Source organism: Grammomys surdaster, unplaced genomic scaffold (assembly GCF_004785775.1).
Source record: "Grammomys surdaster isolate TR1022 unplaced genomic scaffold, NIH_TR_1.0 193, whole genome shotgun sequence".
In the NCBI taxonomy this organism is placed as follows: domain Eukaryota; kingdom Metazoa; phylum Chordata; class Mammalia; order Rodentia; family Muridae; genus Grammomys; species Grammomys surdaster.
Genome location: NW_021604638.1, coordinates 6,208,179 through 6,221,218, shown reverse-complemented (window position 1 = coordinate 6,221,218; position 13,040 = coordinate 6,208,179). Strand labels below are relative to the sequence as shown.

Genomic DNA, 13,040 nt, shown 5'->3' with positions numbered 1-13,040 from the left:
TTTCTTTCTTTCTTTCTTTCTTTCTTTCTTTCTTTCTTTCTTTCTTTTTAAAGGTTTATTTTATATGAGCACACTGTGTCTTCAGACACACCAGAAGAGGGCATCAGATCCCATTACAGATGGTTGTGAGCCACCATGTGGTTGCTGGGTATTGAACTCAGGACCTCTGGAAGAGCAGTCAGTGTTCTTAACCTCTGAGCCATCTCTCCATCCCCTTCCTTTTCTTTGTAATCATATTTTCATTGGTTATTCTGAGTGTGTACAGACTCAGGAGCCTGTGGAACACTCCATACTTAAACTACAACAGCTTTTAAATGGTTATGGTTTTAAAGGTTATTTTACGCTTTGTGAATTTTTTCTTGCGCCTTTGTTATTCGGAGGCAGGGTCTCACCCTGAATGACACAGGCTGGCTTTGAACTCACAGTGAGCTCTGATTTCAGCCTCCCAAGCACTGAGGCGCAAATATGAATCTGACTGAGTTCTATCTATGAAAGACAGGAGGCAGGCTGGAGGGACAACTCCTGCTCTTTCCAGAGGACCTGAGTTCAGTAGAGGAGAGGGCAGGGGGAAGGGAGAGGGAGGGAGAGGAGAGATAGAGACTGAGAGTTTGACTTGCTTAGTATGTGCAAGACGCTAAACTCCCACATAGCAAGATACACAGAGAGAGAGGAAAAGAAAACTGTGAGGACCAACGAGCTGGTGCAGAAGGTTAAGGGGCTTGCTGCTAAGTCTGACAGTGTGAACTTGAGTTCCGGGATCCATGTGGTAAGAAAGACAACACACACGCACGCACGCACGAATGAACACACGCACGCGCACACAGACCACACATACACAGTATGTTCCTCCCTGACTCCTGTTCATATCGACTGAATAAATTTAAAATGTAGTTTTTTATGACCGAGAATGAGAAGATACATACTCAGTGCTTCACAGCCAGACGCAGCACAGGCTGCTGGCTGAGCCGCTGTGTCCACCGGAAGAGCTCATTTTCTTCCTGCACAGGGAATCACACTCCCTTCCAGTCTGGGTGTCAGTCATGAGGCCCCAGCAAGACGTAAGAGCCCCTGACACACACTCGGAAGAGGATGCTGAGGGGCGGGAGGGGGCCGGACTCACCCGCACGATGATGCCCATCCGCTTGCTCTCATAGGTGAACGGGAAGACCTGCAGGATGGTGAGATTCAGGATCTGGTCACCAGGGGTCCTCAGCTGCATGGAGGACTGGTCTCGACCCACCAGCGTCAGTCCCACGCTTTCTGTCCACTGGACCAGAGCCACCTGGAGATAACAGAGCGTGGAAGGTCAGGCACCTCGCACATGAACACGGAAGGAGGATGGAAGACGGGGACAGAAGGGACTCATCTGGTCTGGCGGACACAGCCCTGGACCCCGTAAGCACAGTTATCTCTGGAAGGCTTTACTCCAAGCCTGCTGCTACTCGTATGACAAGAAAGGGCAGGGCATCAGGGGCTCTTCACCCCTGGCTCTCCTTTGGCTGGATACACTGTCCATTAGACATGCTCTAGTCTTTAGTGCTCTGAATCGGGGTGGGAAGGGAAAGAGCTTGCAACAACGTCTGGAGCCTTTGTGGCTATCTCGACTTGGAAGGAGATACTACTAGCAGCCTGGAGGTATAGCCCAGGGATCGCTATGGTGATGACATGCATAGCACAGCCCCTGAGGACAGAGCCAGGGAGACTGGTCTGCCAGCCAGGAACACTGACTCAACACTTCATGGAACTGCCCACAAGTGATGGAGAAGTGGCGAGGGCCAGGCCAGGAGGCAACCTGCAACTTGTCGGTGTCAGGGTCAGAGGTCCAGGGCAGTCAACTCCTGGAGGGCCAGTCTGGTGTCCCCAACACTCAGACAGGCCAGATCTACCTTAGCAGAGTCATAGGAGGCCTATGGGAGAATGTCAATCCCGGGCCAGTCAGAAGCCCTTCCTGAATCACGTAAATTGTGTCACTAGGACACACTGCCATGACTTGAAAGTTGATGATCTCTAAGGCTGGGAAAACGCGCCTTTCCGGGGATGTGGATGGCACAGGTGGGATTAAGAGTACGACTGTGGTCTTTCTAGACAACCCACAGAGAGCTGTTGCCAGGGACTGAATTCTGCTGACACTGGAGGCTTTAGGATAGGGGAAGGAACTGGCAGCCATGGGAGGTATAGCACGATGGCTGTCAACATCTGGAATTAGCTAAAACTCAAGCAGCTAGGCACAACTGTGAGGAATGAATAAATGAATTCTTTCATTCATTCTGGTTTTTCAAGTAACATCTCTCTATGCAGCCCTGGCTGTCCTAGAACTAACTCTGTAGACCAGGCTGGCTTCAAACTCACAGAGATCCACCTGCCTCTGCCTCCCAAGTGCTGAGATTAGAGGTGTGGGCCACCGATGCCCGGCTGAGAGATTCTGTTTTCTTAATTAAATCATTTGAGACGGGAAGACTCACTTCTGATCTGGACCTTCTGAGGTGGGAAGACCCACCTTTAATCCGGGCCACACCTTCTGCTGGCAGCCAACATAAAGGGCGTGGGAGAAAGCTTGCTCTCTTCGCCTGCCTGCCCTTACTCCTAATGATCCATTCCATCCTGCATTAAAGCCTACATCTTCAGGATCCCAGTATCTACCGAAGAACAGCTGAGATCTGCCGCCGTGTGGCCTGAACAATCCCTGGGTTTTTGGACCTTCAGTGGGTAGACAGCCAGCTGGTCTAAACGGACAGGAGCCTATGGTCCATTCTAACAAATCCCTGTTATATAAAAATGCACCCTGTCTGCTCCCCTGGAGACCCCTGACTAGTATGTACAGTCTGGAGGAAACACACTGGTGACCGGACCAGACAGGAGCTGCGTGGCTGCACTACTGCCTGATCTGATGTCTGAGACCTGTCAGACACCTGTCTGACCTGCAGACCAGGGTTGTGACAGCTCCACACTAAACTTCTCACAGCCGGTCACCTGCGGGCAAGGCACAGGCAACCACGCAAAGGGCTTTCCAAGGCTGGAGGCTGCTCGGTTGGCGGAGTGTAGGCCCCAAATGCAGAAGCCCTGGGCCTGAGCTCCAGCACTTCATAAGCCAGGCATGGTGGGCATGCCTGTAATCCCAGCACTCAGGAGGGAGGACAGGGGGATCAGAGGGTCAAGGCCAACCTCTTGATAATTCTGGGCTGCATGAGATCCTGGCGATGAGGAAGAAAGGCACCCCCACTTCTCATGAAGCTTAGTCTTAAGGGGGTTGAGGAGACAAGTCTTTGGAGAGGGTTAACTGGGTAACTGTGGTTAAACTGGGAAAGGGGAAACTGGGTCACCTGGTGGACATTTGGTGGCTTGCTGGAAATAAGAGAAACCAATCATCATACCCTAAAGGGAAATTTTATCAGGTGCAAAAACCCACTGAAACCCTTGGCTCAGCCAGATTCTACACTGTGAAGTACCTGTTGTCTTGCCTACAACTGTGGGGTGGCTGGAAGCTGCACCCCAACAAGTGTCCCCAGGAGACATAGTCAGATCACACAAGACTAGCTCAGGGGAGGTCAAAGTTCAAAGTACAGTTTCCTGAGTGCATACTGGTTTGCAGCCCTGTATGAAGATATACCAGTGTTTACAGTCAAACCACTGTGTATTCCTGAGTTTGTTCTCCAGGGGATCCTAGGCAGTGCTGCCCACCTGTGTGCTCACATCCCATAACACACTCCTGTGTGCTCCCCATGGGGCTCTCGGTTCTGCTTCTGACAGATTTCTTCTATACTGCCTGGGTGTCACCCTGGCTGATCCTGTTAGTCCCCAAGGTGGATCATGCTGCGTCTCACGTCTGAGGTCCCTGTCTGCCTCCTCAAAGCTTCTTTAAATACACAATTTCAAGCAAGTGAGTTCTCCGTTTGCAAGATCCTATCTTCAGGGATGAGAAGGAATGGCTCAGTGGTTAAGAGAACTTGACCCAGGTTCGAATCCTGGCACTCACAGGGCCGCTCAATGACCATCTGTAACTCCAGGTCCAGGAGATATAAAATCCTCTTCTGGGCATATCCTGGAGATATGATGCCTCCCTGGGCATCGGACACACATACACATGATAGGGACATACATACATGCAGGCAAACACCCATACACATTACGTTTTTATTAAGAGAATTTAATCCTATCTCTTAGACATTTTGACTTGGTTGTCTAATCCAAATCAGACATCAGATCTTTAACTTGGTTTCCATTTATGGAGATTAACTTAATTTGAAATCAGCTAGAAATCACTCTTATGAGTCAACCCTGCTTTGAGAAATGCTCTCGGTCAGCCAGGATTACAAAGCTTTCAACTTGGAACAGTGAATATCCATACATACTTATTTATTTTGAGACAGGGTCTTATGTAGTTCAGGCTAGCTTCAAACAGCCGAGGATAGCCTTGGACTCCTGCTCATATTGCCTCCACCTCCCAACTGCTGGGATTACAGGCATGCACCATTCATTGTATCTGATTTATGCCGTACTGGGGACAGAACCCAGGGCCTTATGCATGCGAGGCAGACACTATCTACTGAGCCACACTGCCAGCCCTCACTTTCACCTTTCAAAGATTCCAATGGTGAGTCTTTGAAAATCCCTCATTAAGTGTTGGACCTGATGGTTCTGGGCTGAAGAATTATCATCTGGGTATGTGGAATCCATCAATGCTGAAACCTTATCCCCAGTGCAGTGGGCTCTGGAGATGAGGTGAGGACTGAGAGAGGGGACTCGGGAGAGCGCGCCCCTCTTCTATGGGAGACAGCGAAAAGATGGTCTGGTAGGAACCAGAAGGGAAGCCCTCCAGGCACCAAAGCTGCTGGCACTCTGCTCTATAATCACAGCCTCCACAACCCTGAGAAGTAAGCTCCGTGGTTCACAAGGTGACCAGTCTGTGGTATTGCTACAAACTAATACACTGACAGGCAGTAGTTTTCTCTAATTTTTTTTAATTTAAAACTGACAAATTAATAAAGAGCCATACAAAATGACCATGTCCTATGTGTGCGTGTGTGCGCGTGTGCATGAGTGTGTGTGTGCATGTGCATGAGTGTGTGTGCATGTGCATGAGTGTGTATGTGTGCATGTGCATGAGTGTGTATGTGTGCATGTGCATGAGTGTGTATGTGTGCATGTGCATGAGTGTGTGTGTGTGCATGTGCATGAGTGTGTGTGCATGTGCTTATGTATGCATGTGTGTGTGTGTGTGCTTGTGTATGCGTGTGTGTGTGTGTGTGTGTGTGTGCATGTGTGTTGCCCTTGGGTGAGTACGAGTACAGATGCTTATGGAGGGATGGGGTGTGGCTCCGTTGACAGTGCTGAAATAACGCACATAAAGCCCTGGGCTCCATCTCCAGCAGTGGATAAAACAGACCGTGCTGACGGACCCCCAATCCCAGAACTTGGATGTAGAGACAGGAGGATCAGAAGTTCAAACTCCTCCTCGGCTACAAAGCAAGCTTGAAGCCAGCCTGGGCTGCATAAGACCCTGTCTCAGAAAAAAAAAAAAAAATTCTCTAGAACAGTAGTTCTCAATCCTGTGGGCAAACACCTCCACAAGACCACTGGAAAACAGAGTTGTTTACACTATGATTCATAACAGTGACAAAGTTACAGCTATAGAGGAGCAATGAAATAATTCTGTTTGAGGGTCCTCATAGCATGAGGAACTGTATTAGAAGGTTGCAGCGTGAGGAAGGCTGAGAAACAAGGTGCTAGACTGACAGCTGGAAGAGCCTATCGGGGTTCACTTGCTACCCTCTCGGCTGATGAAATATTCTGCTGCGCACACGCTTACTTTTAAGATTTTATTTATTTTATGTATGTGAATACACTGTCGCTGCCTTCAGACACACCAGAAGAAGGTATCAGATCCCATTACAGATGGTTGTGAGACACCATGTGGTTGCTGGGAATTGAACTCAGGACCTCTGGAAGTGCAGTCAGTGCTCTTAACCGCTGAGCCATCTCTCCAGCCCCGCCCCCCAACTTACTTTCTTTCTTTCTTTTTTTTTTTAAAGGGGAGGGGGTTTATTCAGGGCAGAGGGCAAAGGTAGGGAGAGAAACGGGAGAAGATGGTGGAGAAAGAGGAGAGAAGAGGAGGCCGGCCATGACCATGTGGAGAGAGGGGGAAGGGAAGGGAGGAAGGGCGAGGAGAAGCTAGAGGCAAGAGAGTAAGAGTAAGAGCCCCAACTTACTTTTAATTACATAAGTACACATCCCAGCTCGTGATTCAAAACCTGGAAGGAAGGAGAGATCTGACATCTACTTCCTTCCTTCCATTGGGTATCGTGGCCCATGTGGGGTGTCTCAATCAAGCCTAGAGCTCGCTGATGAGGCCACCATCCATCCCTAGGATAGCAGTACAGATGCCGCTCCAGCATCTCCCGTCTCTGCCTTCCGAGGCTGGACTATAGGTGGGCCGGCAGGGCTGCCATGCCCACTCTGTACTTACACAGGCTCTCTGGGGATCTGAACTCTGTTCTTCTTGCTTGTGTGGTCAGCCTTTTACCCAGAGCCATCTCCCAAGCATATCCTCATTTTCTCTCCTCTCCTCGCCCCCCCCCCACAACCCCATCTACAAAGTGAGTTCTAGGACAGCCAGGGCCACACAGAACAATGTTCCTTCCCCACATGGGCAGGGAGGGCCCTGTGCACACTCTGAGGCTGTGACCCATAGCTGAATGCAGAGACGCTCACAGCTGACCATGCATGGGCAATACATTTAGAAAATCCTGTTTCTGCAACAGGAAGGGTCCCCTGTGACTAGCAGAGATCACTCCAGCCGCTAGGGAGCAGCAGGCAGCCTGCTCTCCTGTGTTCCAACAAGCTGACCTTGGGATGCTACAAGGTTTTGCTGATAGTGACTTTCAAAGGCGTTGTTGGACCCAGCCAAATTCAAATGGAATCCCCCAGGGACTCAGGACAGGAACAATGCTGCTTTCTTGAAAATCTCACCTGTGCAAGCAAGTCTTCCTCCTGTCATGTGGCATGTTTATATAAACACTCTGGTAGAAGCCGTTAAAACCATTTAGAAGGCAGATCTACAAAGGATTAACAGTGGCTACAGCCTCTGTGGACTAGCTTACTTCTCTTTCTATAATATGCTAAAGATATGAGCTGCATTTAAAAATTAATTAAGTTATTTTTTTAAACAGGGTTTAAGGGGGGGGCCGGTGAGACAGCTCAGTGTATAAAAGCCCTAAGTGCTGGAGGCTGGTGATCTGAGTCCAATCCCTAGAATCCACTGTAGGAGGAGGAAAACAGCTCTCAGAAGTTGTCTTCTGAGCTCCAAGTGTACACCACAGCTGGTGTTCTCACACACATACACACAAATTATATGTGTGTGTATATGTATATATATATATGTGTGTGTGTATACATATACATACATAGACATACATATATATACATACATATATACATATATACATATATGGGGGGGAGATTGATTCAGATATAGAGGAGGCTGGCAAGATAGTTTGGCAGATAACAGTACTTGCTGCCGATGCTGAGAGCCTGAGTCTCAGCGCCAGAATCCACATGGCAGAAGGAAGGAATTAACTCTTTAAAGTTGTCCTCTGAGGACCACACATGCTCTGTGGCACACGAATTAACACACACACACATAAGTAAGAAAATGTAATTTAAAGAAAAAGAATTTTTTTTTTTTGGTTTTTCGAGACAGGGTTTCTCTGTGTAGCCCTGGCTGTCCTGGAACTCACTCTGTAGACCAGGCTGGCCTCGAACTCAGAAATCCGCCTGCCTCTGCCTCCCAAGTGCTGGGATTAAAGGCGTGTGCCACCACCACCCGGCTAAAAAAATTTTTTCTTAATATCAGATCCTCCAAGAATGTGAGGGGCTCCAGAGACAAAAAAAAATTAAAAATAAAATAAAAAATAAAAAATAAAAATCCCTGCTGCTGTTTTTAATCACACATCAGAAACTTGGAGAAACAGGACAATGTGAATCCCACTCAGAAGAACAGATGACGAGATCACTTCAGAACACCCTCCCACAGCCCTCAATCAGACACAGTGACCCTCGGCAGAGAGGAGGTTGGCATGCTGGACCTGCCACTTCCACAGCTGGCAGAGCAGACACACCGTGCAGAGTGTCAGTGTCTCAAACTCCAATATCACCACACGCCCACACATGATCCCGGTCCCCAGTCACAAACTACCAAAAAAAATACTGTCCTTTCTCACAGCCCAAACACTGGACAGTCCCAATTCTGCTCCTGAAAGAAGACAAGGTGCAAAGGACTAAACCCAATGAGCTGAAGAGGCAATGACGTCATCACTTACAACAGTGGATCAGAGTCCAGCCCCGCCTCCCCATCTACCCCTCCACATACTCAGGGTCCCTAGCTCACAATTGAGAGCAGCAAGATTTCTCCTAAAACGTTTGTTTTGAGTATCAATGGTCACAGACAAGCAAGGCTCTTGGATTGAGCTATCCCACAGCACCACAAAGCAAGCCGAGCAAGCCAGGGGGAGTAAGTCAGTAAGCAGCACCCTCCATGGCCTCTGCATCAGCTCCTGCTTCCTGACCTACTTGAGTTCAGTCCTGACTTCCTTTGGTGATGAACAGCAATGTGGAAGTGTAAGCTGAATAAATTCTTTCCTCCCCAACTTGCATCTTGGTCATATTTGTACAGGAATAGAAACCCTAAGACTGTCCCCCAAAATGAAAAATGGTTGCTGTAATCAGAAGTCAGGTTCTGTAGGCAGGAGGGAGGGAACCGAGAAGGCCAGGCCTAGAGCTAACATGGACAGTCAGGGTTACACAGACTAGAGATGAGGAAGTGGAGCAGCTAAGACCCTCCCCAGCCGGGGTTACCTCATCTGGGCTGGATGCCTGGTACACCCGGCATGAGTCCTCAAACTGCTTCTCAGCCTCAGCCTGGTCCGTCACGCCGTTGGACTCGTACACGGGTGTCACGTTGTGGCAGAGCGCGATGGCCTTCACAGCCTCATGGACGCGGCTGCTCATGGTCCTTCGTACCTTGGTAGTGACCGTGGGGCCCTTCTGAGCCGGTGGGTCCTGGGACTGCTGTGGAGAGGAGCAGAGAGACAAGGGGTCTGGACATGTCACAGTAATGGTGGTGTTTCCCTTCTGATCAACATGTAGGACGCTGGGTTTATCCGTATCTGAGACCCTGGGTTCAATCCCCAATACAAAACAACAGAGCAACCAAGCAAGGTGGGAAGCAACTGAAGGAGATGCTGGCGTCAACACACAGCTCAGCATCCGGTCCTCTCCCTCAGTGTTGGGCCCATCCGACAGGCCATGGTGGAACTTTCTGGGCTCCAACATCATCGTCCCTCCCTGCTCCACTCACTGCCTTGGAGCCTTTGCCCTTCCAGTACCCTCTGCCTGCAATCCTGTTCCCTCCGGAATTCTGCAAGAGTGGCTTGCCCAGTCTCACCACCCAGATCTCCATTTGCAGAGGAGGGGCAGAGTATCAATGGTCACAGACAAGCAAGGCTCTTGGATTGAGCTACCCCACTCAATCCAACTCAGAGGGGCCCTTGAAGCCCCTAAGGATCTCAGCTCCATTCACCCCTCACAGCAGATCAGGCCTGCCATTCCCGTGCCTTGCCGTCTTTGTCACCTAAACCAGGCTCGTTCTCATGGTAACTTTCTCCCCACTGGCCCAAGGACAGAGGCTGTCAGTGTGAGTTCATTATCATCATGGTCCCAGCAGCCAGAGCTGGCTGGAGAGGTGTGGCTGAATGAATGAAAAACCAAGTATCTACTTGTGCTCGGAGGTATGGCACGACTCATGGGTGTCTGGCCAGGATGCTCGAAGCCTTCAGCTCCACACCACCCCATACAATATGGCATGACACACCGGCTTCCATCACTGGAGAAGCAGAGGTAGGAGGATCAGAAGTTCAAGGAGGCTAGCCTGGACTACATTAGAATCTCAAGTAAATAACAAGCACACAAACAATCCCTAAAGTAGGGGTAGGGGGAATTCTCGGCATGGTTTTCCTCCATTTCTAAGAATACTAAATACTAAGGCCCAGCAAGATGGCTCAGTGGGCCAAGGTGCTTGACACAGGCTTGGTCCCCAGGACCTACAGACTCCTGAAGACTGCCCTCTGACCTCCACACGTGTGCCCTGGCACATGAACACACACATGTACACCACACACAAACAGATATTAAATCAGAGGTGTGGAGCAGCTCAGAGTGGCCATTCTGGACAAAGGGTTGCCTGTAACAGCTAAACAGGAAGACTCGAAATGCTTATGGGGTTCCTGGATTGCAGGTTCCACTGAAAGTATGTACACCCAGGAGGAAACTTTACCACACATGATGCATAACACCCATGACACATGGTTGGCCTGAAGCAAGAACAGATGGCCTGAGAAACAAGGTGACATTCGTTTAAATGTTAATACTATTTTTAGTAGTGGCTATTAGATCCTCGGATAATTAGACAATTACTAAATTACTCGGCGTGTTGTGTGGACACACAGGGCTCTGGCTTCCTGCTCTGTTAACCTCTGGTGTCAAGAGCACACCAGTTGCACTTCCAGGTCAAAGGGCACAACATGGTAACAATAATTAAGAGCCAGGGATCAGAACCCCGGCTTCTACCACTCATTAGCCGAGTGCTTTTAATTATGAGGGTTTTTTTTTAACTTTACAATTATCCAGGAGACTGAAGGTTTACAGAGACGCTCCCCCTGCTGGAGATGACACTCTCCTGGTCTGTAATTTATGTCCTAGTAAATGTGTGTTATGTACGGCACTGCCAAGTCCTGCTTTCATTTTTGCCCACAACCCTCAGCACCTGGACTGGATGTTACTTCAGATCGGGGTCAACAGGAAGCCTCTGGCGAGGCAACTGCTGGGGCTGGAGAGCGTGAGCAGCCGGAGGCCAGGGCGAGGAGCTGAGAGATCTCCAGGGACAACTTCTGGAGCAGAAAGTCATCAGATTTCGGGTACCGCACAGGAGCCAGCGCTTCTGCTACTGTTTGGGACAAGGGCTGCCCACCAGCTGTGGGGAATTCTGTTCTGGGAGAAACTCCCAAGCCAGGCCCAGAGAATCAGGACAGCTGGAGTCCCACAGAGGCCGCCATCCCCAACCAGGGAAGCACTCCTCGGGCAATCGGAAGGTGTGGAAGATGGCAGATCATCCCCACTTCCTAGCTTCTTACACCGTCCTCTCCACTTCCTGGTAAGATGTCTCAGGGTGGAGAGGAAATGACCATTAAAGCGGAAGCTATCGTTTTCAATTGATGTGTGTATAGTATACATGTGTGTAGGTGTGTGTATGGTGTACGTATATGTATTGTCTATATGTATGGTATGTATGCATATGTATTGTGTATGTGTGTGTGTATACGTGTGTGTTTGTGTATATGTGGTGTATGTGATGTATGTATAGTGTATATGTGTACACGTATGTGTGCAGTGTATGTGTATGTATGTGTGCATATATATGAGTGTATGGTGTGTGAGTGTATGTGTTTGTGATTTATGTTTGGGTGAGGAATGGGGAGTACTTGTGTGTATATATGTATGTATGTTTATATATATGTGTGTGTGTGTGTGTGTGTCTTTACAGTGTGTTATGTGTGCATAAAGGTGTGTGTGTGTCAGAGCCTCCAATGATGAGCATTCTGCCAGGCCTGTGACAGCTGCCCACCCCACATAGAAGACTTTCTCTCATCTGACTGTGTTCATTGGAAACCTCTGCCTCACAGACCCCTTAACTCCCACACATTTCTTCTTGCTTAAAAAATACCAAGGGACAGTGATCACGGGAGTGTTCATGGAATTTTGTTTAATGCCTTGCTTGTTCTTTGACTATCTGCGTTGATTGTTTTGCTTGTTCCTTGACTATTAGCACCTACTGTATTGTTAGTTCCTCAACCTAGAACTGACATTAAGACTTGCATGTAATTAAAATGGTATAAAAGCACAAAGGAGGAGGGGGGATGGGATAAGGGGGTTCTAGGGAGGGGAAATGGAGAAAGAGGATGACATCTGAAATGTAGATAAATAAAATATCCAATTAAAAAAATACCAAGGGAAAAACAAAAACAGACATAGCATCCAAAGGGATGGGTGAAGGTTCTTTTTGCCCTGGAGAAAACTCCCTGGTCCTGGTCATCCTACAGAGGGAGAAAGGCAAAAAAGCCAGTGCCGTGTGCATGTGCGTGCGTGCGCGCGCACATGCTCACATGTGTATGCATGAATTTTAAATATGTGTATCTTAAAACACTGGAGGAACTGGTGAGCTGGCTCAGCGGGTAAAGCTGAGTTCCATGCCTAGACCTAACATGGTAGACAGAGAGAACTAAGCTAATGCCTGCAAATCATCCTTGACTTCTATGCGCATGCCCCCCACCCCCCGCTCAAAAAATAAAATATCTAAGTGTTTTTAAAAGTTTAAAGCATTAGATGTATAGGTTTTAGATTATATTTCAATGTTTGTAATGGTATTAATAATCAAGCCAGGAGGACTTCCTCCTATCTCCTAGCCTGGTAGGAGTTTTACCTCATGATGAACTGGCCGTTTCCTTCTGTTTGTTTGGCCTTGTAGTGATAATCTAGAGCTTCCCTTCCAGAGTGCTTGAGAGCACCATGCTTTATGAGGTCCATTTAGTTACAATCACACTCTTTACACTGGTCACCTGGGCGCTTGTAAACCGCCGTCTGCAAGGGGACACGCAGAGGATAAACAAAGGTAGAATTCCGGCTCCTTCTGGAGGAAGGCCGTGTCAAGGACCACACCTGACCAACTCCCATCTGATAAATTCCACAGAGGTCCTGGGGTCAAGCTCCCAAGTCTCAGGAGAGGTCGGGGCTGTGTGAATTTGCGAGGTGGAATGTCATGCAAACACACGCTAGTCTCCTCTCCCTGTGCCCCATGTGTCATCCTGTGAACACCTCCTTGGGGCCTGCAGGTCACACACCACAGCTCTGGAGAGTAAGGATAAGCTGAACTTCATCCAGCTGTGTTCAGTGTGCCTGCTCTGCCCTGAACCTCATCCAGCTGTGCTCAGTGT

General features: G+C 48.8%; 1 protein-coding gene across 4 annotated transcripts in view; it reads right to left on the bottom strand.

Annotated features, from left to right (window-relative positions):
- The window catches only part of Atp9a (ATPase phospholipid transporting 9A (putative)), a 106,887-nt gene that overhangs the window by 26,855 nt on the left and 66,992 nt on the right, over positions 1-13,040 (bottom strand). For all 4 annotated transcript variants that reach the window (XM_028769539.1, XM_028769536.1, XM_028769538.1 and 1 more), the window contains 2 exons: positions 8,851-9,063; positions 1,121-1,282 (listed from right to left, as the gene is read on the bottom strand). In XM_028769539.1, the coding sequence (XP_028625372.1) occupies positions 1,121-1,282; positions 8,851-9,063 (375 nt within the window). The remainder of the gene's footprint in view (positions 1-1,120; positions 1,283-8,850; positions 9,064-13,040) is intronic.